Source organism: Streptopelia decaocto (genome assembly GCF_964273445.1).
Source record: "Streptopelia decaocto genome assembly, chromosome: 1".
NCBI classification, from domain to species: domain Eukaryota; kingdom Metazoa; phylum Chordata; class Aves; order Columbiformes; family Columbidae; genus Streptopelia; species Streptopelia decaocto.
In genome coordinates this window covers 66,924,379-66,947,004 of record NC_138663.1, presented here as the reverse complement: position 1 = coordinate 66,947,004, position 22,626 = coordinate 66,924,379, and the positions used below count along the sequence as shown (strand labels likewise).

Below are 22,626 nucleotides of genomic sequence, written 5' to 3'. Positions count from 1 at the left end.
TTTCTACCATTCATTTCATCATGTTTAGACAGCTTCACTTACTCGTTAGTTACTGTATACATCCCAGAATTCTGACTTCAAGTTTTACAGCAGGTCTTTGCAGCAAGAAGTTAGAATCAACAAATTTCTTTTAATAAATGAAATAGCACCTGACTTTGTTTCTCTTTAGCAAAGTGAAGCAGTGTGTATGTCTAAGAACGAATGCCGCCTATGTCTAAGGGCATGTATTACCCCAAAACAGTGGATTTTTGTTGTAGATGGCATTTCAGTGTTGAGTGTGTTAAATGTACAATTTATTTACTTTGCTGGTCTGCTAGTTACGGGCTGTAAAAGTGCCTTGAGTAGGTTTATAAAATTATTTTGGTCAAGACTAATCAGGTATGTAGTAGTTTTAAGTGCTGTATATTTGTGTTTATGGGTAGTTGATTTCACTTCAATTGCTTCTTTTAGCCAAGGAATATGTGAAGCCTTATGTAAGGCCAGTTATGCAAGAGCTCTTGCACATTGTTAGAGAGACGGAAAACGATGATCTTACTAATGTCATCCAGAAGATGATCTGTGAGTACAGTCAGGAAGTTGCTACCATCGCCGTCGACATGACTCAGCACCTGGTAAGAGACAATAGCAAAGTAACAGTCCAGTCAGAAGCACGTGCCTAGTGTGGTAAACATTTAATGAACTTTGTTAGAAGTGCACACTGTTTAAAGGAATCTTGGTAAAGGTCAACCTATAGCATTCACAGTATTTTTTTCTTTTTATGAAGCATCTTTAAAATGTATACATTTTTCAAAGATCCTGAATTTTGTCACTGGTTTTAATGAGCCACGCTCTAACTATCTAACATTTCAAATGACTTAACATAGCCAGCCTTCTCAAGAGGAGTTTTTAATTTGCTATATTCCCCTTTCAAAAGTAAGGAGCATATTTTTCAGTACTGACGTCTCTTACAGATAAGGTGTTGGTGCTGTTGAATTAGGTGTCTTGGCTTTGCATGACAAATTAGAAATGTGAATTTGTGAGTTTGCTCTTGGATGTCAAGTTAGTTGTTTCTTTCCATAGGCTGAAATATTTGGTAAAGTTCTTCAGAGTGAGGAATATGAGGAAGTAGAGGACAAAACAGTTATGGCCATGGGCATCTTGCACACAATTGACACTATCCTGACAGTTGTGGAAGATCACAAGGAGGTGAGATTTTATTTTATACATCTTTTATCCTGCTGTTCCCTCATGCCTTTCATTTGTGACAACGAGCGCTTTAATGTATGTTGCATCACTTGAGTTGACATGAACGTGCATTTACTATAGCAGGATGGTGAATTAGTACCAACTGATCTCTGACAAATTTGAATTTAAATCCTGGTTTACCTTTGTGATTTTTTTTTTTTTTTTTTTTAATTGTTTACCTCTCAACTTCAAGGGGAATTCGTATTCTGAGGGTAAAGTCCTTAGCTGTTTTTCTGGTAAATACTTGATTGGATAATTGTATTACAGATTGTTAAAATAGATTTCACAGAATCATAGAATGGTTAGGACTGGAAGGAACCCCTGGAGATCATCTAGTCCAACCCAATTTTAGGGAGTATTATTTTGCATAAGGCTAATTTTTTACAATGGTAACTCGTATTTTGTTATTTACCCAGAAATTCTTGTGTAGAATTCCTGGGAATTGGTCTCCCAGTTGTGGTGCAATGTAAGTCTACATTTCACATGTTCAGAGAAGAGTTTCTTTCTGCTCATACCACCTGGGCTGACTGAGGTAGGAAAGAGTTCAGTGGCTAACCAGAGAGGCAAAGTCAGTCAGTAACTTTAAGCTGAGTTGGCATAAAATGCTTTGTCCTAGACTGTTTTGCTTCCTTGATTTACAATGAGAAAGTTTCATTTCATGTGTGACATCTTTTTATGAAGCTCATAATTTAAAAAATACATCATTTTAAATACTAATTATTTTATTGGAAGATATCGCTGTTTACTGCAGGGCGACAATAAACCATGGCAGATGCTCTGTTAACCCCCTCCCCCCTGCCCTTCCCACTACGGAAAGAGAATAAGAGGAAAAGGTAGAGAGACTTGCAAGTTGTAAAAAGTTAAAAATGCTTTACTAATGCTACTAATAAAATAGAGAAAATAATACAAAATATACAAAACCAATCTTGAATTTCCCAGTGCTGTGCAGCCACGGAGCTGGCACCGGTAGCTGCAGGGCAGGCACCTGCAAGTCCTGGGCTGGACTATGCAGCAAACTGGAACTGGATTCAGGGATGCAGGGTCTGGAACCAGGCCTCGGATGCCAGGCACGACAGGCAGGGTCCTCTTCAGATGCCGGCTGTGGTCAAAGAGCAAGACCCACGTGGTCTCCCACTTTTGTAGGGTGTATGATGTGTATGGGATGGAATACTTAGGTGGTCAATTTTTAGTCACCTGTTCTGCTCACCCTCCCTGCAAATACTCCCCCTCTCACTTACGGGACATGCAAAATTTATCAGTAACCTTAGCTACCATAGCAGTAAGTCTAAACCTGGGTCTTTTCTGCATACCATTGCTACCATTATTAGCTCCTGTCTGGAAAAACATGCAGCCAAATTTAGAAAAGTGCAGTTACTTAGAAGAACTTAGCTGAAAGGAAAATTCACTGAAAGAGAAACTGGTCTTGTTTTTAACAAAACCAGGACAGAAGACCATTGTGTTCCTTTTGTATTCAAAACATCTTTCGTTTCTTTACAAGAACCCCTTGTATTTTTTGAAAGCTAAAATGGAATCTGGTAAGTAAGCTGAGCATTAGGATTGATAGTCTGAAGTATATCTTCAGGTTTTAGCCTAGGAGAACCTTTGGGGTTGGGACATATTTGGTATAAACTTAGCAGCTTGTTTTTCTGTTGTATGAAGCACAAACTAAAATACTGTGCTGAGTGCTTTTCATCTCAGGATCTTATTTCAGAAGTGATATAAATGGTATAGAAATGATATATGGGGCTGAAAGCTCCTTGGAAATTCCTTTCCCTTTCACCATTAAGTATGATGAGATTTTAGGGGACGATCATTTCTGAATCAAGTGTCTGAAGGAAAGTGGATGAATCTGTGGTCACATACATAATCCCTTTGCTAGAACAAGTCCAGAAAGCCTCACATCCTGCAAGGTTCTGTCTGTAATGAATAACCTGTGGTAATATCATGAAATGTCTGTATTTGCTGGTTTTAATTAGACTTACAATGTGGCCATATAGTTCTCCTTGCAATTTAGTTTAATTCATAAGTGAAGTCTCTCTGCCCAACAGGGCAAAGCTGAATCCTGATTTCAACACAGTTGTACACTCCCAGTTTCTGCACGTGTTCCTCTTGCTGAGCCCACTCCGGGAAGTTCTCCACAGACCTTCAGCAAAAGCATCTCTTCCTTTCTGCCTTTAAACCGATTCTACTTCCAAGATTTTGGACAGAGGCTTCTTCACAAACATTTTGAGGACGGTGTTACTTTATATCCAGAGAGCACAAGAGGCACAGTTTTTGATGGGATGTGTAGAATAACCAAAAAATATTTTTTTCTTTAAATAAAGCCGAATGCTGTAAGTCATAAATTTTAAAGCAGTACTGTTTATTGAAAATCTGAGTAATTAGATCAGTGAGACCTTATTTCATAATATTGTGATTGCTAATACAGTATTTAAAGAGTGATTTAAAGCCTTTTTGCTTCAATGAACTTCTCAAACTGAATTAGTGAAATCCATTGATTAAACTGCTGTATTTCTAAGTTTTTTAAAAAACTGCTTTATGTTTTTATTTCAGATAACTCAACAGCTTGAGAGCATTTGTTTACAGATCATTGGCCTCGTTTTGCAGAAACATGTTATAGGTATGTTTTAGAGATAATTTTTAGAAAAATATTAGATGTTTTTACATAAAAAAAATTCTCAACTTAATTATTACAACCTATACTGTCTTCCTGAACGGAACTTCGTGTTTTTTGGGTGTGCTTCACTGAAGAAAAAAAAGACATGAATTCTCAGTTGTGATTTGTTTCTCCTGGTCTCTTGTACATTAGTCAGGCTGGTTATTGTGTTCTGGAGGTCAGACTCAAAAGCAGTAGATGCGGTTCTGATTACAGTGCTAGCTGTGTTAAAGGACAACATCTACAATTACATTAGTGTTTTTATGGACACGGTCTGTGATTAAATTACTGCTTTATCAATACCCTGTACTAAAGAGCTACACAGTTTTGTGATAAGGCCTTTAAATACAACAGAAGTTGGGGAAATAAAAATATTTTGCAGTAAATTGTTTAGAAACAATGTCTTTGGGCTGGTAATATGTTTCTCTACTGTGTATTTATAAAGAAAAACTGTGTATGTTGTTGTAACTATAGCCAATGTAAGGCCCATCTAAAAGAGTCTTTTCCAATTTGTATTATTTTTCTACCTATTGATTTAGTTCCTAATTACTGTCTTCTAGATGTTATATGACTCGTGGCTTGGTTTCAGATTTCAAGGTGTTTGCAATTTAAATTTATTTTTTAAAGCACCTTGCTTCAAATTGTTTATCTTTTCCAGAGTTTTATGAAGAAATTCTCTCCTTGGCCTACAGCTTGACATGCCAGATGATTTCACCTCAAATGTGGCAGCTTTTAGGTGTTCTGTATGAGGTTTTCCAGCAGGATTGCTTTGAGTACTTTGCAGGTATGATCACTTCTATTCTGTTTATGTTTCTGCTATTTGGGAATTTATCTCAAAAACCCACCTTGTAAGGGTCACATCCATTTAATGTGGGGGTTTAGAACGATCATGTGTTTGAGTCGTACCGTGACCGTCTGTTTAGTGTGGGAGTGTAACAGGAGCATATTTAAGTAGGAGAAGCATGTTCAAATCCGTCAGTGTGATCAGTTATTGTAGGAGGTCCTGAACTCAAAGCAAATTAATTAATTAATTAAGATGTAGTCCTGTGTTATTTCTTCTGAGAATGTACCATGCTTGGTGCACTTTGTAGAAGAATTCTGCTAGAATAGGCTTTGCAGGGCTTGAGTTTCCAACCATGTCCAAGAATCTGAGCTAATGAATCCCATTATAGGATTACAGCCTCACTGGTTAGCACTTCATGGATTAGTTTGTAATTTTTTTCTCCTTTGCTCTCCCTGTTCTGCAGATATGATGCCCCTGTTGCATAATTATGTGACCATTGACACTGATACTTTACTGTCTAACCCAAAGCATTTAGAAATCATTTATGCTATGTGTAAAAAGGTAAGGCTTCTGATTCTTACTCTTGCGCTTATCACTGGTACTTAACAATCAGATTAGCAGGGTGACCTGAATATGCCAGGTGGTGGCCGGTCATTTCAGAATGAAATGAAATCTGGTCTCGACTCAGTTCTGAGTACACATAGCACCTTCACACTTTTTAAGTGACATGCTTTTAAAAAAATTGCACGCACAAAATCTGTGTGGGAGAAAGTTGCTGTTCATCTCGACTCTCTTCTATGAACAGCTATTTTGGTAAGTAGAGGAATTAATGAAGCCTGATTTCCTTGGGTTGTACATCTTGTGATTAGATTCTCTAGTTGTCAGCTAAGCTGTGAACTCATTTGAAGTTCTTCCGACATTTATAATGTTTCTCTTTTATGCCGATTCTCTCATGTATAATTAAGAGATCATGCTGCAGCCTTTCTCTGATTTTGGGCATTATAGAGTGTTAGACATTTAGCTACCTGCTTATTTTTAAGAAACTTATATAGATAGAATGTGTTCGAGAATTCTGTTTCTTTGTCAGGTTTGATTGGCACTGACCATAGGGTTGAAATGTACTGAGAAGCAGCAGGCAGTTTCATGTATATGTGAATACACAGAGGGATTGCACACATCTTGTTTTTAATCAGAAAGTAGCCTAGAGAGAGGACTTCACTTTGCCAGGCTGTTAATCTGCCAGTGTCTATATTAGCATTGAAGTAAAAAAATTGAAGCAGAACATGGAAGACATCAATAAATATTCTAAGTGACATTTCCTTTAAAAAAGGGAAAACAATGACATATAAAGAATACTAACATTCATAAAGAACTATGGCGATTTCTTCTAAATTTTTAAATTCATCTTTAGCCACTTATCCTTTTTTATGTCCTGTATAGATGATTTTTTATGTGTCTTAGTTCCTCACAAAATATAGCATGAATAGATATGTATATGTCATATAGAGGGTGTTTGATGGGTGCAGGTACAGGAGCACTTGCTTTCAAAGTTGTCAGTGATTAATATTGATAAACTGAATTGTCATTTTGGTTGTTAGGTATTAACAGGAGATGCAGGAGAAGATGCAGAGTGCCATGCAGCCAAACTCTTAGAAGTAATTGTTCTTCAATGCAAAGGACGGGGTATTGACCAGGTGATATATATTGAATAGATTTTCTCTTTTACTGGCTTCCAATGACGTGTATGATTCCTGGGAAGAGCAGTTGGAATAGGAGAATTTGAGGGAAAGGTAAAGTGTGGGAATGGGGAGAAGTACAGAAAGGAGTAAATGAGCTCAAGAGAGGTTGTAAGGTTTGGTTAATTTGAGGGGTTTTTTTGAGATCAGAGATTCATGGGCATGACTGGAAAACGAATATAGGCTGTAAGGTAAAGATATAGTATGATGTGCAGGATTGTCTTTTGTTTTGTTTTGTTTTGTTTTGTTGCTTTTCCTGATAGGACTTCCCTTTTAATGCAAAACACACGCTGTTAAAACTAATGTGGCTGAAATGTTAACTATACATATCCAACTACTGAAGTTGTTTCTTTTTAATGTTTTTAATTGCTCGATGCATTTGGAAATGAAGAATTTTTAGTGTGGCTGGATTGTGGTTGCTGGGAAAAATATCATCACAGTTTTCCTGTTTGTTAAAATATGCTTTTAGATAGTAGTCTTTTTTCTTATTAAGGGCTAAATTCTGGTCTTATGTTTTACATAACACTCCAGCCTAAATTACTTTAACACGTCGTGTTTGATGTTGCCACAGTGCAATCTGTGGACTGCAGTGATAAATTTTCAGTTAATGTCACTGAAACCAGTATAAATTTACTAATGTAATTATGAAGTAATGAAGATAAAACTGTTCCCTGGAAGATTTTATTTTTAAAAGAAATCTGGAAGGGATTAAAGTGAATTGCATGCATTTGCATTGAAGTAAGTATGTGGTGGAAGGCTTAACTGAGCTCCACAGCTCTGTCAATTAAAATGGTTGCACACTGAACTGAAACTCATGAACTAAAACACTCATAATGCTTCCAAAATTATTGTCAAGCATAAACCTGCACATTGAAGTATATGTAGATGTTTATGTCATTGGGTAGAAATTTGTGCATACTTGCTTTTATCTGAATAAGCTCACTCATTTCGAACTTTTATCATAAATTTAATATCACTTACATTTGTTAGGAAAAACTTCTTTTTCTTTCAGATTTAGGTAATTCCATTTTTAATGCCTGTTGGTTTTGAAATTGTTGGATATCTTTATTTAAATATGAGAATGCCTCTGAGTTATTTTCTAAACCTTTTATACATGCTAGAACAAATTCCACCAAATGGCCCCAAATATTCCTTTCCATGCTGAGAATAATAACATTGGCAGTTCTTAGCTCAGATTATGGTTGTTTTGCGAAAGATTTATAAGCATGCCAGGAGAGGCTTAAAATGCTCTTATACTAGGAAGTGAATAGAATGTGTTCCTAGGTCATACCTGGACTTCATTTAACTCTGGAGAACAGTTCTGATAAAAGTATTTTAAACTGTTATATAATCTGGCAACATGTATAATGTCTGTTTTTCTTTGTTTTTCTCCTTTCCTTTCATACTTCTATGCCCAGTGTATTCCACTCTTTGTGGAGGCTGTTCTGGAGCGGTTAACTAGAGGAGTTAAAACAAGCGAGCTTCGTACCATGTGTCTTCAGGTTGCCATAGCTGCGCTCTACTACAATCCTGACCTACTTCTGCACACCTTGGAGAACATCAGATTTCCACACAATCCTGAGCCCATCACTGCACAGTTCATAAACCAGTGGATGAATGACACAGACTGTTTTCTTGGGCAAGTATTGTGTGGGGTTTTTTTTTTTTGAGAGTCCATGGGTTTGATGTTTTTTTTCACTTCTGTTTGCATCCCTAGTCATGTTGATGAAAGAGTTCTCATTCCTTTGCTAGTCTAAATAACAATAGTCCACACCAGCTCTAATTGCTGTGATGCCAGTAAATGTGACTTATGTCCCTGTAACTTTTCTTGGTTTGTTGAGCTACGTGCTGAATTTTCTGTGCTGTGAGGATGCAAGGCTATGATACATATCATATTTCAGAATTATTTTATGTTTCTTAATCAGAAACTATCTGCTCCTTCAGTAGATGGTCCAGCATGCAGCTGGCCAGCTGTTTTTCAGCAAGATGTTAACTTTTTTTCTGAAACACAGTGTGTCCATCTTTTCTCTTCTATATTTTGTAAAGTATTTTTAATGGCTTCATTTAATGTTAAAAAACCGTTATTCTTTCCAATGAATCCCACACTCTGATTTTAATCCCTATGAGTTGTTCATGATCATCTTTGCATCTTTATCATTATGCCATTGGTGTACTGGATGTTTAGCATAACCCCTGAACTTAAAATTCAATCCGACCTCCCTTGAACATGTGTGTTCGCTGCACTAGTGTGCACTTGGGTAGGAGCTGAACATTTTTAAAGTAAATGAAGGTGGACAAAGCCTGTCATCGCATAGTTAAGCACACACTTGATGCTGGGCAGACGTGAAGTCCCATGCTCGGCAGCTGGTGCTTGCCTCTTGGCTGAAGATGTGGCATCCAACTGTGAGATTCAAATCCACTCAAGGGCAGTCAGACAGTCAGATGTAGTTAACAGCTTCCTCTCACCTTCCCGCTGTGAGGTACGTTTTGTCATTGGGGCTGACATCTGACTGCAGGTGTACGGGTAAGCTTAGAACGCGTCTTCTCTGTGTATAGTCTATGTCAACAGATTAAGTGAAGTGTCAGCGTGTCAGGAGTCATCCCAAGAATGAGCATGGGCCCAGGCAGCAGCTCCTGACCCACAGATGCACACCTTATTGTAGGTTGTCTTTCTTTTCCTACCTGTTTTTTATTGATACAGTCTTGTCTTTCCAATTCTAAGCAAGTGTCTTGGGGGTTTCTTATAATTAGGTTTCTCCACTTCGCAGTCATCCAAGTAAGCTTTTCTCTGTACCAATTCTTACTTGAGTTAATCTTTCATGAACAGAATTATACACCATCTTGGTATAGCTGCATTATTGTCCCAGTTGTCCATCTTGAATTTAGAACTGTGTGGTGCTTTATAGCGCTGCATTACCTTTACTGTACCTGTAATAAAATAATGACTCCCAGTTAATCAATGGCCAACTGGTATAAGCAGGTTTTGCCCTGAGCATGCCCTCTGTAATATTTTTAAAACACGTACCAAATGTACACAGTAAAATTTGTTTTCCTCCCTCCTCTGCCCTAAGTACACATTTTAGTGGGATGAGTGTGAAAGCACAGTAGTTTGGAGAACTGCAACATAGACTACTTTATTTCAGGTCTGCACATTAATTCTGTCTGTTTTACTAGAATGAAAACCATTTGGAGATACCAGAGAAATTGCCTACTTGGGTGTATACAGGCTTTGTGCAGACTCCCCATTGATGTCTGTATTCCAAGGTGTTACCATAGCACTCTCTCCTTGAAATAAAAAAAATAAAAAGTACAAAATTAAACAGATAAAAAGTGAGGAAAAAAAATATTGTAGTCATTATAACAAAACCAGACAGCTCATATTATCACAAACATTCTGACTTCTTCTGCCCACTGTATATACAGAATGGCTATGGTACGTCCTGTATCTTAACAGAAATACACATCTTATCAATTAGAGGGGTTACTTGAGTGGGTGACAAAGAAAGCATAAAGGACCCAGTGTCCCTCATTTCTTTTGGAGTGCCCGTGGCTGGAAAAGGGCACATTTAAGTCTACAACTTCTACACTTTGTGGAGATGTTATTGTTAATTACTGAATTATTTTTACATCTACCGACTTTAAAAAAGACCAAGAATTTTTAGGATTTCCATGTACTGATTTTTATTTTTTTTTTCTTATGGCTGAAGCAAAGTTCTTGAGATTCAGCTCTGTGTAGTCATTTTTTCTACTGCATATCAAATGCTGAATGCATACAGAGACAGTATGAAAGAAGATATTCCCTATAGGAGGTAAATGTGTCATTCCTTTTTTTCAAAGAAATAAAAAATGAAAGAGATGTATAGCCTTAAACTGTTCATCCTGGAGCATTTGGTGAGAAACTAGTCAGATTCAGAAGGGAAAAACGCTGAGATCTGACTAGATGCCAACCTCAAGTACTCCTGTAGGCTACAGCTTAACATTCCGTTCTTTTTTGTCGCTTTTCAAAAAGCATCAGCTACTGCAACTAGTGTTCAACTAAATTCTTCAGAGCTGAGGCAAAAGTTGACAAAGCTTATGACACTGAAAATGGAGATCATCTTGCAAGATTCTGCTCAGACTCTGCACTTGAACGGCAGCAGATCAAAATGTATCTCTTTGATCTGCTACTACCAGCAGTGAAATAAATATCTGTAATATTGCTTAAATCTAAAAGTTGCTCTTCCTTCAGTGCTGTCTCCTCAGTCCCGCTTGTCAGGCACGGTGATGCAATGTGATGTAATGGTCTTCCTCCCTTTCCCTCTGGACAGCACGACTTCTAAAAGACAATTTGTTTCAGTAAGGGTAGCAAGGGTCATGATCTGAACAGCAGCCAGATACTCAGAGGCCTAACCAAGCAGGAAAAGACAGAAATGCAAACAAAACCTGACTTTCTTGAAACCCTTCTTGGGTCCGCCCCTGCAGATTTCATGTCTTCGTCAGTGCGGACAGCAGTGGGCACCTTGAACTATACAGTCCTTTTTCCCACCACCCATCATTCGCTGCTGCTTTGGGTTGCAGTTATTATAGATTGTTTTCCAGCAAGAGGCAGTTTTAGGCTCAAATTCAAACCAGTTGGAAGACTCAGAGATCCTAGAGAAACTGGAGAAGAACAAAGTAGAGTCCCTTCCACGTGTGAAGGACCAGGTGAATCTTCCTGCCGTTTCTTTCCCATCTGTGCAGAAAATATGTGACTTACTGGTAGCAGTGGCTCTCCATAAATCTCGCAACCCTCTGTCTGTCTTCTGCTCATGTGAGGTCCTACTACCCGTAGATTCTGCTCTGCCAGCGGCAGGGTTGTGCGTGTCCGCATGCTCTCAGGCTGAAGCCAACAGTGTTTGCCAAGAGAATGCAGGATTTCTCAGGCAGCACTTTGTGAATGCATGAGACGAAATCCATGAGAATAATACCTCTTGTGGGGGGAAAGCAGTTATGGTAGGATAAGTAGCTGTTCTTCCGTTAAAAGTATGGAAACTATTTAAAGCCGATTAGAAATTTGGAGTATTAAAAATGACTCAGGCGAGGAGAGCTGAGAACTCAATGTAAGGCTCTGCATAAATCCAGTATGTCATTGTGGATCTTATGTATCTGTGGACGTGTGCCCATAATACCCATTTACCACAGTATATTGTGTTTATTTATTTCTAAATATTTTCTGTAATAACCTCAAACTGAAAAGCCATTTGTAGAAACATTTGTTCCTTGACTGCTTTCCATGTTTTCCCTGGCAGCTGAAATTTGGGTGAGACTTCTGCAAGAGCGATAGTAATTCTCATACTAAAAATTCTTCTGTGGAAAGTAGGGTGAAAGGAAAATCTAATTTGCTTTAAAAAAAAAAAGTGATTTTATTTTTTTAGAAGTTGAATATGGGGATTTATTTGATAGGAGTTTAAATAGTTAGAAATCCTAGTTTTCTCAGAGTTATATATAAAATTTAGGTTTTATATAGGAAAAGAGGGTTGGTTCCAACTCTGCAGCTAGAAGGAAATGGCTAATTATTTGCAGTTTGTCAAGGAACTGGATTGATGTAATAGAAAGCAACTTGATCCTCACATAAAGGAGCAAAGCAAACCAGTAAAGGAAAAGCTTAGTGATTATTTTTTTTTCCTTTGAAACACTTTCAGCTTGGTTTTAAATACAAAAGATTCTTGGACCTTTTTGTCCTGTGTTTGAAGGAAGTGTATTAGCAAGAAAAAGTCCTGCGGATTATGAAGACCACACGCAGCTTTTTAAGAACAGATTGCCCAGGAGTTGTGCATTGCACTGCCATGCGTTGCATGTTTAGCACTCCGGGCTTCATATACCATTGGGGGAGCAAGTAAAGTCCATGATTGTTAGGGAGGACTATTGTGTTTTGATGAGCAAATAAGTACGGATCTTGAAGCACAAAGCGCTAAGGAGAATTGTATCCAGGCTCCCTCATGCAGATGGAAGGCTGCTGAGATAATGAGCCTTTGGATAGCAAAGGAATGGTCCTGAGACTGTTCTATGCCATTATGAAAATATGTAAATGACATTAAACTCTGTTTTGCTTGTTCAGTCCCGTGGGTACTTGGTACAGCTGGGGCACAGCAGAACGCCGAACTTCAGGCAAGGTGGATGCTTATCCTGCTGTTTGTCTCTGCTGGCAGGTGGAAGAAACAAGTCTCCTTCTGGCTCAGCTTCACTAAGGATGGCTTCATGCCTGGATTTTTGCTGTCCTGGTGGGCCTTCTAATAACCTGCATGTTCTGAAGACACATGTTCATTCTTACAACTTCTCTGTTTAGTAGCTTGAAAATGGATTATGACAAATAGGCTGTATTTTTCTGGCCATTTGGGCTCCTTCCTAATGATGACTCTCTTTTAAGCAGCAATGCTTGATTCTTGCGCTTTCATTTGTTGTCCAGAAAGATAGTTTAGTATGAAGCTAAGCCACTAATTACTAAGTTGTTGTTTTGTTTTGTTTTTTTTTTACAATGTTGCATTTTACAATTGGCATTGTGTAATGGTTGTAACAGTTAGAGCCAAATGTCATTAACTACTCTAGTGCATGTACACTGAAATTACTTCTTTATATATTTGGGGACTGAAGAAATTTCATTGCTTCCCAGTTTCAAGATGCAGAATAGAAGTCTTGTGGATAGATTACAGAGCTTGGGTCAAACTTGCATGAAGGTGCAGGCAGAGAGAAGGGGTGGGGGAAGTTCTTTTGTTTTGTACTTGCAATAAGGACAACTGTGCTCAAAAAGCTATGCTTCATTCATAGGCAACATCATCTTTAGCTTGGATTTTGGTCTTCACAGTGTTGGCAGGAGAGCAAATGGTGCTGAGCTTGTTTTCAAGATAGATAAACTCACAAGAGTGTTTTGTGTTTGTTGTTGTTATTTTTTAATTATTATTTTTTATGGTGAAAGCAGACCCTGTTCTCCTGCCTCGGTTTCCTTGCTTGGTCTGTATGCCCTCTTTTGTGCCCTGTTCCTTCTGAAAATAAAGTGTTGCAGTTAGCAGTGATGGAAGGACACTCTTTGCCTACTTGCATTTTGGTACATTTTTCAACATGTGTAATGGAGCAGCCAAACCCAACATGACAAATCGCGTAATTTGATACGCTGGTTGACTTTGTTTTTCTTGGAAGGTCCTCTGTGAACATAATGTTACGCATGGTCATATATAATTTATTGTAGTTGTCAGCTACTCTGAGAATGGAATCACTTCGCTAAGCCCTAACAGGACTAACAACGTGGGGGGTGTAATGAAATCCCTCTTAATCCCCAGCCTTGTTTAAGCACATGCAAAGTTCAGAAAGTTGTAATACATAGTCACTTTTATTACTTAAAGAATATTGTAATTCAGTAGCATGTTGTGTGGGTTCTTTGGTAACTAAATTGTAAGCACTTTTAAAATTGTATTTCTGTAGCAATTTTTGAAGTGGTGGATTGAGCTGGCACTTCCCTGTAAGCTTTATTACACTGTGGCACACAACTTGATAATTTCTTCTCTCTCAACTTCTATCCTCTTCATTCCAAAGTAGAACTGATTCAGTAGGGAAATATCTACTGAGAGTCTGGAGGATTGCCGTCTTCTGCCAGCTCTGGGGGTTTGCTTGGCTTCTGTAGGTCTTGCTGTAGCTTTTTGCTGGAGCTACTTGTCCTGCAGAAGGCTGGCACAGAAGCTGTCAGCATCAAATTGAATAGTTCAAACAAAACAAGTTTGTCTCAACCCCTTAATATTAAAATAACATAATGGTAGAGAGGAATTGAATACTGCTGGTGTTTCCAGTAAAGGAGAACCAAAGAGTATCTGCAGAAGAAGTTAGAGAATTTTTCCTTGTCTTGTTTGCAGATGACTTCTATTTCTGGAAGTGAAAATCAGTTCTTATTTTTAAGAGTATAGTCTTTTTACCTAGTAGTCTGGCTATGGTCACATAAAAGTCTTTCTGCTACTAATTTCAAGACTTTCCTTCCCTTCAATTATCATTTGTTTGTTTTACTGGAAGTCTAGCCATTTGCAAGTTCCCTATTTGAGCGTGCTGCCAACTATTCTTGATATGGTAGAATTACTTCCATGCTTTCACTGGAGTTAGCAATGTGTCTCAAGTTAGTGTTGGAAATGGACTCTTTAATAAACATGTTTAAATACAGCTAGCCCTGTGGCACTCTGTAAAAGTGCCCTGCAATTCAGTGCATTCCCGCTTATCATTACTCTCCACTAATAGTCTTTTTGCTAATTTCAATCCCTGCAACAGTACTGTTATCGAAGCCAAGGCAAATTAATTTTCCATCCTATTTAATGGTGATAGTCTGTATCAAATGCTTTATTAAAGACAAGATATTCTGCATAATTATTTAACAGTATTTATTTAGCATTACAGATTTCATATTTGGTAATGCGAAACAGTTGTTCCAGGAATTTGGCCAGTGCTTGAAAGGTATTTAATTGTTATTGGGAACGGACTTTCCAGTGGGGAACTTGCATTCAGAACGAAGGAAATAATGTGTTTAGGATCTTTGATCACAGACTTTGAACACAGTCTGTATGGCATTGTCTCTGTCTTCTGCCATATCAGGCACCAGGACTGTAATGCTCTCTCTACATGTCCTTGCAGTGAAAATCTGTTTTTTGTCTAACAAGTGTGTATTGTTTCAGACTCCATGACAGAAAGATGTGTATAATAGGACTGAGCATCCTAATGGAATTACAGAACCGACCGCCTGCAGTGGATGCTGTGGCTGCCCAGATTGTCCCTTCAATCCTCCTGCTCTTCCTGGGCTTAAAACAAGTTTGCGCCTCACGAGAACTCACAGAACATGAGGATCATGCTAAAGATGAAAAACACGTTGCAGAAGATAATGGTAAAATCTCCCCTTTTCACATTGTGGATTTTGTCTGGATTTGATTTAAAGGGGGTAAGAAATTGCAGTTCATTTTTAAGACTCATTAGTCTGCTGAAAATAGCTAGGCTTAGTGGGTCCTTGAAAGATCATCTTAGGAATTGATTTTTCCTCCCAAAATGAAACCAAAATGTTTCAATGTGTAACAGCTAACACTTTGTGGAAGGGTAGTATTGGTTAAGAGTAACAACAAAACTCGCAAATCCACTCTTGTGGGTTGTCAATGTGCTTTGTCTTCTCACACAGGCAGCAGGACTTTGCCAGGATAGCACTGGTTATATTCTTGATTCCTGGAAAGAAGCTGTTCCTAGTACCCAACTATTTGAAAGACCTGTTGTGGTCAACTTTGAAGGAAATCTTAGCAAGTCTTCTTTGTTCAAATGGAAGGTGATTTGTAAAGTGGGGTTTGAGACAACTGAAGGTTCCTGGAGCAGACAGGCCTCTTATTGCTGAGTCTGCCAGAAGAGAAAAAACATCAAAGAATACCTTGTGGAGGGAATTGCGGGGAGAGAATTTTACACAGTATTGCAGGCAGATATGCGTGGCTGTATTTGACTTAGAATAGTAGATAGATGGTTTGAGGCCTGAAAATTAGATTGCATGTAAGCAGATTATGTAATCCACTCAAATTTCACACGTGATTGTTCTGTAATGGAATTACAGAATTCTTCTCAATGCATAGGAATACAGTATGGATACACCACAGTAATTTTCAAATTTCTGTCCTGTGATTCAGTGCTTCTGTTTGTTGCAGATACAGTCATCTTTATTCTTTCTAAACTGTTGACACAGGAAGATCTGAAGGTTTGGAATTAGAAGTGTTTGGGTTTTTTTTTTTTTGAATCTTGGTTATTATAAACAAGTCTCAAATATTTTTCCTTCAGTGAGAAAGAGCAGTCTTTAGAATTGCATGTTGGGGTTGCATTTAATTCAGGATGAAATACTTCTTTCGTAAGGAGAATGGAAGGTAAAGCTAAGCAAAAGATGTGATTTTAACTTTGTTCAAATAAAGGAGCACTCTGAAGAATAGCAGGCAGACATTTGCCCCACGTCTGGTTTTCTCTTTGTTTTGTGTCAATTTGTGAAGTCCAGGCAAGTCTCTGTTCATAATTTAAAAGGCACAGTGATGGAACACTTTGTCAAAGACACATTTCCTCAACATTTTTGGATCCTATAAATGCACAATGAGTGCATAAATGGAAGAAGAAAAAAGATGGCAGTTTCACATTCCCCAGGTGTGCTTGAAAACAAAAGTTTAACGAATCTTGAATGTAGGAAACATCCTAACAGCTTCATTTTTCCAGTTCTTCTAAGGTTTTGGGGAAGGGGTGTTAACAGAGGGTCCCCTTTCCAGCTGAAACCTAGATTTATTAATTGTTCTTCATTCGCAAGCCATTGTTTCCCTATACTTTCTAATCATTGCTTCTGCAGAGGAGATACCGAGTGATGAGGAGGAGACAAACGAAGTGAGCCAGGCGATGCAAGAGAACCATGGTGGAGGAGGAGGTGGAGAGGAGGAGGATGAAGATGATGACGATGATGACTGGGATGAAGATGCCTTGGAGGAGACTGCTCTTGAAGGGTTCAGCACACCTCTTGACCTTGAAAATGGTGTTGATGAATACCAGTTTTTTACTCAAGCACTTTTAGGTATGTGTTTGCAAGCTGGCAGAATGATATAACATGGTGAAATAGTTTGGAGATGTTCATGGTCGTCACTTAGAAAACCGTTTTCTGCGTTACGAGTAATAATTTAGATCATTGAGACTGGAAAATGTGATTTTGCTTTCTAATGCTAGACATAATATTTTTTTGGCTTACAAGTACTGCAAAACACAAATGGTACCAAATACATCCAGAGATTAATTCTCTTTTGGGACTTTTTAATCACAGCCTGAATAAGTGGGACTTGGTCACTAGAGGGACTCCTACATATAGAAATATTTGTTTCTTTCTAGGTGTTGCAATCATAATGGAGAAATAATTTCTCCCTTTCCTGTTTGACTAATCCTGTTGGTTTTAGTTTTGATGTAAGTTTTAAATTAAAAGATTCACTTCATAATTGTCCGTGAGTAACAGCCACATGGTTAACTTTCTGTTTCAGAAAGCGGAGGATGTAATCAAATTCCCCAAAATGGATTGCCTCTACTACAGTGAGGATTCTGTCAGGAATACTAAACCTGTTTTGCAGTGCAAATTCTCTGTTAAAACCAACCAGAGATTCCATGGGTTTCGTTTTGTTGTTGTGAAATGAGCTTGCAATATAACCTGATAATCACTTTTCATCCCTTCCTGTTCTGACAGCTGTGCAGAGCCGAGATGCGGCGTGGTACCACTCGCTGACAGCACCGCTGAGTGAGGATCAGAAGAAACAGCTGCAGGAAATTTATACATTAGCAGAGCACCGGCGAAATGCTGCAGGTGAGTCGCTTCTCTTGGGCCATTTTATCTGTTGCAAGGATGTTGGAATTGCATCTAATCCGCAACAATACGAGAATAAATCTCTGTGCTAATTAGCATTTTCTGAGAGGCCTGAGTAGGATATTGTGCATATATTATCCCTTGCCTGGAAGTGTGTGTTATTCAGATAGATTACTGTTACTTTCAATTAATTGCCTTCTCACTGACATGTGCTGCTGTTTGAACAGGGTATGAACTAGTTTTGCACAATCTGGCATTTGAAATGAAGAGCAAATTAAGGCAACACCTAGCTGTCAGCCAGGCATTTGATGAAGATTGCTATAGGTTATTATGTGTTTAGCAGTTTTGTAACTTTTTAACCGCTAACATTGCCTTCACAGTCAGTGTAAGATTTCAGGTGTTTAGAAAGCTTGCATCAGGGAAAATAAATTCAGATTTAATAAAAAAGCTTGCAGAATAGTGTAATGTACCCTGATTCTGTAGAGGCTTCATTTCTCAGTTTTGTTGTAGAGGTGTTTGCGATTATGCATTTAGAGAAAATCTTGAGTGTAATTTATTACTGTCACTACATTTAGGGAACAAAATTTTGACTCAGCCAAGAGGTTTTTCCATAACTTTTAATTCTTAATGGTATTGTTTCTGGCAAAAGCGTTCTCTGTAGACTATTTTTCATATCCTTTCCCTTCTTTGAATTCTAGAGACTAAGACAATAGAACAACAAAGTGGCTACACGTTTGACAACAAAGGACTGATCACAGCATTTAACTTTGCTGGAAGTACTCCTGGTGGCAACTGAAGGATCAGCTACAAAGGTCAATGGAAAGGGTCTCATCACTACATTTTCTTGAAATCATCGCGAGTTCTGAGTGATAGGGGAGGGTAATTTAATGCTGCTGAAGGTTTTCTGGAAAAATAGCAGTGTGCTTCCCCCACCAGAATGCTCTTTCTAACCAGCTACTGTAATGTACAAATTCTTGTGGTGTGTCTATAATTTGGTGGACTGAAAGGAAACATTTGTCCTCAAGGAACCTGAACGACTGGGAGGGGCCAGGCTGCATCTAATTGAGTTGCACTTCTCAGGTTTTTGCCGTGCAGAATTGATAGATTCATATGGATAACAGTGCCTTCTGTTGTACATGGATTGCCTGAACAAATGGATTTTGGAGTGCATTATAATTTTTTAAAGTGTAAGGACATTTCTTGATACACTGTAAGCCTCGGTTCCATGTTTTCCAGTCACTTGCTTTTTACTGCTTGGTTTGATTGTTCGTTGGTTGAGTACACATTGCTGGATTCAGAATATTATCTCATCTTCCCTACTTGGTGCAGACCAAACGTGTAGAGGGAGGTGTCTGTTGGAGTTGCAAAGCATACACTGGTAACAGCAAAGGGTCTCAACAATACTGCAGATTTTCCCTTGATGCAGTAGTCTTAAATTATTTCTCTTAGCAATGGAATAAACTCACTTGAGTTATGATGACACACATGGCAGGTGGCTCCCCTAAATCTACCTATTGATGTTACCTCCTGCCTGGATAAGTGGTGTGGCCCTCGCATGTAGATGTTCTACATGACAACTTTTAATTTCCACTGTTTTTGCTGAATATTGAATTTTACTTGGGATTCTAGAAACCTCTTTTCTGTTTTTATTCATTCATTACCATTCCAGTGGTAGTACTGAATAATGTGGTACAAAATATTTACAGTATTTTATTTACCTTAATAGAAGTAAAACAGCTTCTAACTTATTTCTTCTTACTCTTACACTTCTGTGGTTGAGTTTCTGGTCTGCATTCAGTTTGGCTGTTCTTGTGTCATGCTGAAATTTCATTATCTGCCAGATTTTTCCTAAATTTCAAAGACTGGTTTCTTATAAATTGGAACACATATAATAAGATGTTTGTGAATATGGTCATTTAGTGAGAACCTGGTAGCAGCACTAATTTGGATAGGTACCCCTCCTTTAGATCTATTGGGATCGCAGTGGTTTAGTCAAAATAAGTAGGGGTGCTTTAGAATGTGAAGTTTGGATTAGAGATAAGATGTTGAGACCAGATTTTGTTTCTAGGTGTTAATTTCTTCATGACTTAAAAATATTTACCAAGCAATTTTAAGGGCATACTGACAATGTATGTCTTTAGAGCAGTGCCCCAGCTGAAAAGTCAAAGTCTTTCCCATATCCCATTAAATTTTCAATGACTGACATGAAGTACAGATTGCTGGCCCTGCACTGTGCTGATACTTTTTATTTTTCTTTTTTTTTTTTTTTAATATGTCAGAGTGATTAGAATTCAGTCTGATAAATCTGAAGCTCTCTGCACCTTGGCTTCTGGAAAAGGCCAAAGCATCTTTGCATGTTCCTTGTTCCATCCCCTGGAATTTTCTCAGCCTGGCAGCTGTGGGGCAGAAGGTTCTCCACTGCTTTTCTTTTACCTGCACCTTTGTGTCAGACTCTCTCTGCTGTTTGTGTGTTTTTCTTCCCTTCTACTGCAAAGTAAAGTTGGCCTGGATGGTGTAGGTTTTTCACTGCTGGTACTCACTAAATAGCAACCATGAAAATTTCTCACTTTTAGGTCTTTTGTTTGTATAGAAAACTATGAGCATTCCAGGGTCTGCATTTCCAAAAGTGAACAATACATTGAGCTGCCTTGGACAGGCTCTTTAAGCTCAAGCAGCAGAGGGCCAGGACATCCTTTATATTGAATGCCAGGCCATGAAAATTGTAGGTCACTTTTGCTAATTTAGGCCTGGGGTTGTATTGACTGAGAAGGCAGGAAAGTGGTACATCCAGTTTGTTGGTGAGCTTCTCAGAAACCATAGAAGTTTTGAAATTGTTCACAGATCTAATAAATGTTTTTCTGGAAGTTAAGGACACGGCCAACTTCTCTCTTACCTGATAATTGAAGTATTAGGCAGGTAAACTGTTTAAGCCTGCTATTATTTTATTTAAAAAAAAATATATTGTGGATGGGTTTCTTTCAGAGCCCATTTTCCTTCTCTACACTCATGCAAAGTGGAAGAGGGGCTTATTTGTTTTTTGTGCTAATGAGGTTGTTCACACAGTCACAAGCTAATATTCAGGAGTTGATGCATTCAAGGAGAACTCTGCTTTTGCATAGGATCATCTTTGTGTCACTCAGCTGAACTATGGCTGCTCCCTAGTTCTGCTTCTTGTATACTTCTCAGATCAACTGCCAAGAAAATTTCATCCAGATGTTTCTTACAAGGGGTTTAATAGGCAACATGGAGTCGGGAATCTTTGTTGTCTGTTTTGCGGCAGGGGTCAGAGATGTCTGAGGGGATGGCCTGGAAAAAGGTTAAATGCCCTTCCCTTCCCAGGAGATTCATGAGCAAATGTTTCTACTGGCAAAAGCAAATGTTAATTATTTTATTCCTTTTTTTTGAAAAGGGATCTCATCCAAAAAGATTTATTGGGCTCTAGCCTCCGCTTTAACATATGGTTCTCTTTTAACATGATAAATATCCGTTTGTACATGATCATAAATAGGTAATGGATTTTAGGGATTTCTTTATGAGTTGTGTCCAGCTTTGTACTACGTTAAAGGGAGAGTAACACAAATGCGCATTACTGTCTCACTTTGAAGCCAAGGTAATCATGGAGTATCAGATACCAGCACTGGCCAACCAAGCATGATGTATTTGCTGTTGGAAGTACAGAGAATCATGAATGTGTTGTAAAATAAAACAGAGGCTGATAACCAGTGACCTATGTTGCCCCATGCCCGTGTTCCCAAAGTGTGAAGGTGACTTGTATGGGCACCATGGGGGCTTTACATAGGAAATTAGGATTACATATTATAATCATAGCAAATGTTCTATGATAAGCTGCTTTTTTCAGCTAAAATTAACTGGTCTTTGGTATTGAATTGCATATGCTGTTTTGTCACTCTTGAAAGAAAAACAAGAATCACCACATGTTTTGGCTGCTTCTTTTTGCTCTCTGTCTTTCAAAGTTAAAGTACTTGGTTTGCTTTCATCACAAAGCAAAATCTTTAATCAAAATGTTGAGCTTCAGAAAGTGCAGAATATCAAGCTAAAGAAAAAGCTAAAAAAAAACCCCAACAACCCCCCCTACCCCAAACCCATATGTGCACACTGATTGAAATAAATGTGCTTTGGGAGTGTAAGTGAAAACATGGAAAGAATGTTACACATAATGATATTGCAAGATTCTGTGCTTTTGGGAGAAAGGCTGCCTGCGGGGTGTCGGGGAGACATAAAAGGGGCTGCTGTAGGACATGCCCTTTGCTTGTGAAGCCCAGGCAGTTTGTGGCTCTGGATTCCATCAGACATTGTAGTGGAGAGAAGGTTGGGCAGTAGAGGATTTTTTTTTTTTTTAATTAGAAAGCAAGAGTCTGTCTTGAGACTTTCGTGAGCCAAGGGAACTGAAGACATGAACTATTAACTGTCTTTTATTTCCAGAATACTTTTCAGCCTTTTTTGATTCCCTCCTTTCCATCCCTTTGCCAACTACTTGGTGCCAACTACCCACTAAAAGGTGGGTCAAGGGGTAGTCAAAATAGGTAAAGCTTAAACAAAATTCTTTAAAATCCTGTTGTTCTTGAAACAGTGCAGCCTATCCATTGCATTTTTATCAATAGAACAACATCTTTAGTTTGACTTATGCAGATGATACAGACCTGCAAAAACACCATCTGTGTGCCTGTGGTTTGAGAGGAGCCAGTGATTTACTCCTTAACGTGGGTACTTTGAAATCCCCACACCTTGTACTGAAATCTGCTCAAAGGACAGGCAAAAATGCACTATGTAATGGAGTACCCAGTCCCAGTTCTGAAATACACCCTGGTCAGTCTTCTGATAATGTTTGACAGTCTGACGGTCAGACCCTCAAGGATCTCCGCCTCTGATTGGGGAC

At 38.4% G+C, this 22,626-nt stretch overlaps 1 protein-coding gene across 1 annotated transcript in view; it reads left to right on the top strand.

Annotated features, from left to right (window-relative positions):
* IPO8 (importin 8) overlaps positions 1-21,660 on the top strand; it is a 53,381-nt gene extending 31,721 nt beyond the window's left edge. Inside the window, exons 15-25 of the mRNA XM_082042985.1 lie at positions 451-611; positions 1,060-1,185; positions 3,778-3,844; positions 4,539-4,664; positions 5,128-5,225; positions 6,263-6,358; positions 7,819-8,039; positions 15,064-15,269; positions 16,740-16,958; positions 17,613-17,729; positions 18,428-21,660. Of these exons, the coding sequence (XP_081899111.1) occupies positions 451-611; positions 1,060-1,185; positions 3,778-3,844; positions 4,539-4,664; positions 5,128-5,225; positions 6,263-6,358; positions 7,819-8,039; positions 15,064-15,269; positions 16,740-16,958; positions 17,613-17,729; positions 18,428-18,525 (1,535 nt within the window). The 3' untranslated portion in view covers positions 18,526-21,660. The remainder of the gene's footprint in view (positions 1-450; positions 612-1,059; positions 1,186-3,777; positions 3,845-4,538; positions 4,665-5,127; positions 5,226-6,262; positions 6,359-7,818; positions 8,040-15,063; positions 15,270-16,739; positions 16,959-17,612; positions 17,730-18,427) is intronic.
* Positions 21,661-22,626: the final 966 nt, after the last annotated feature.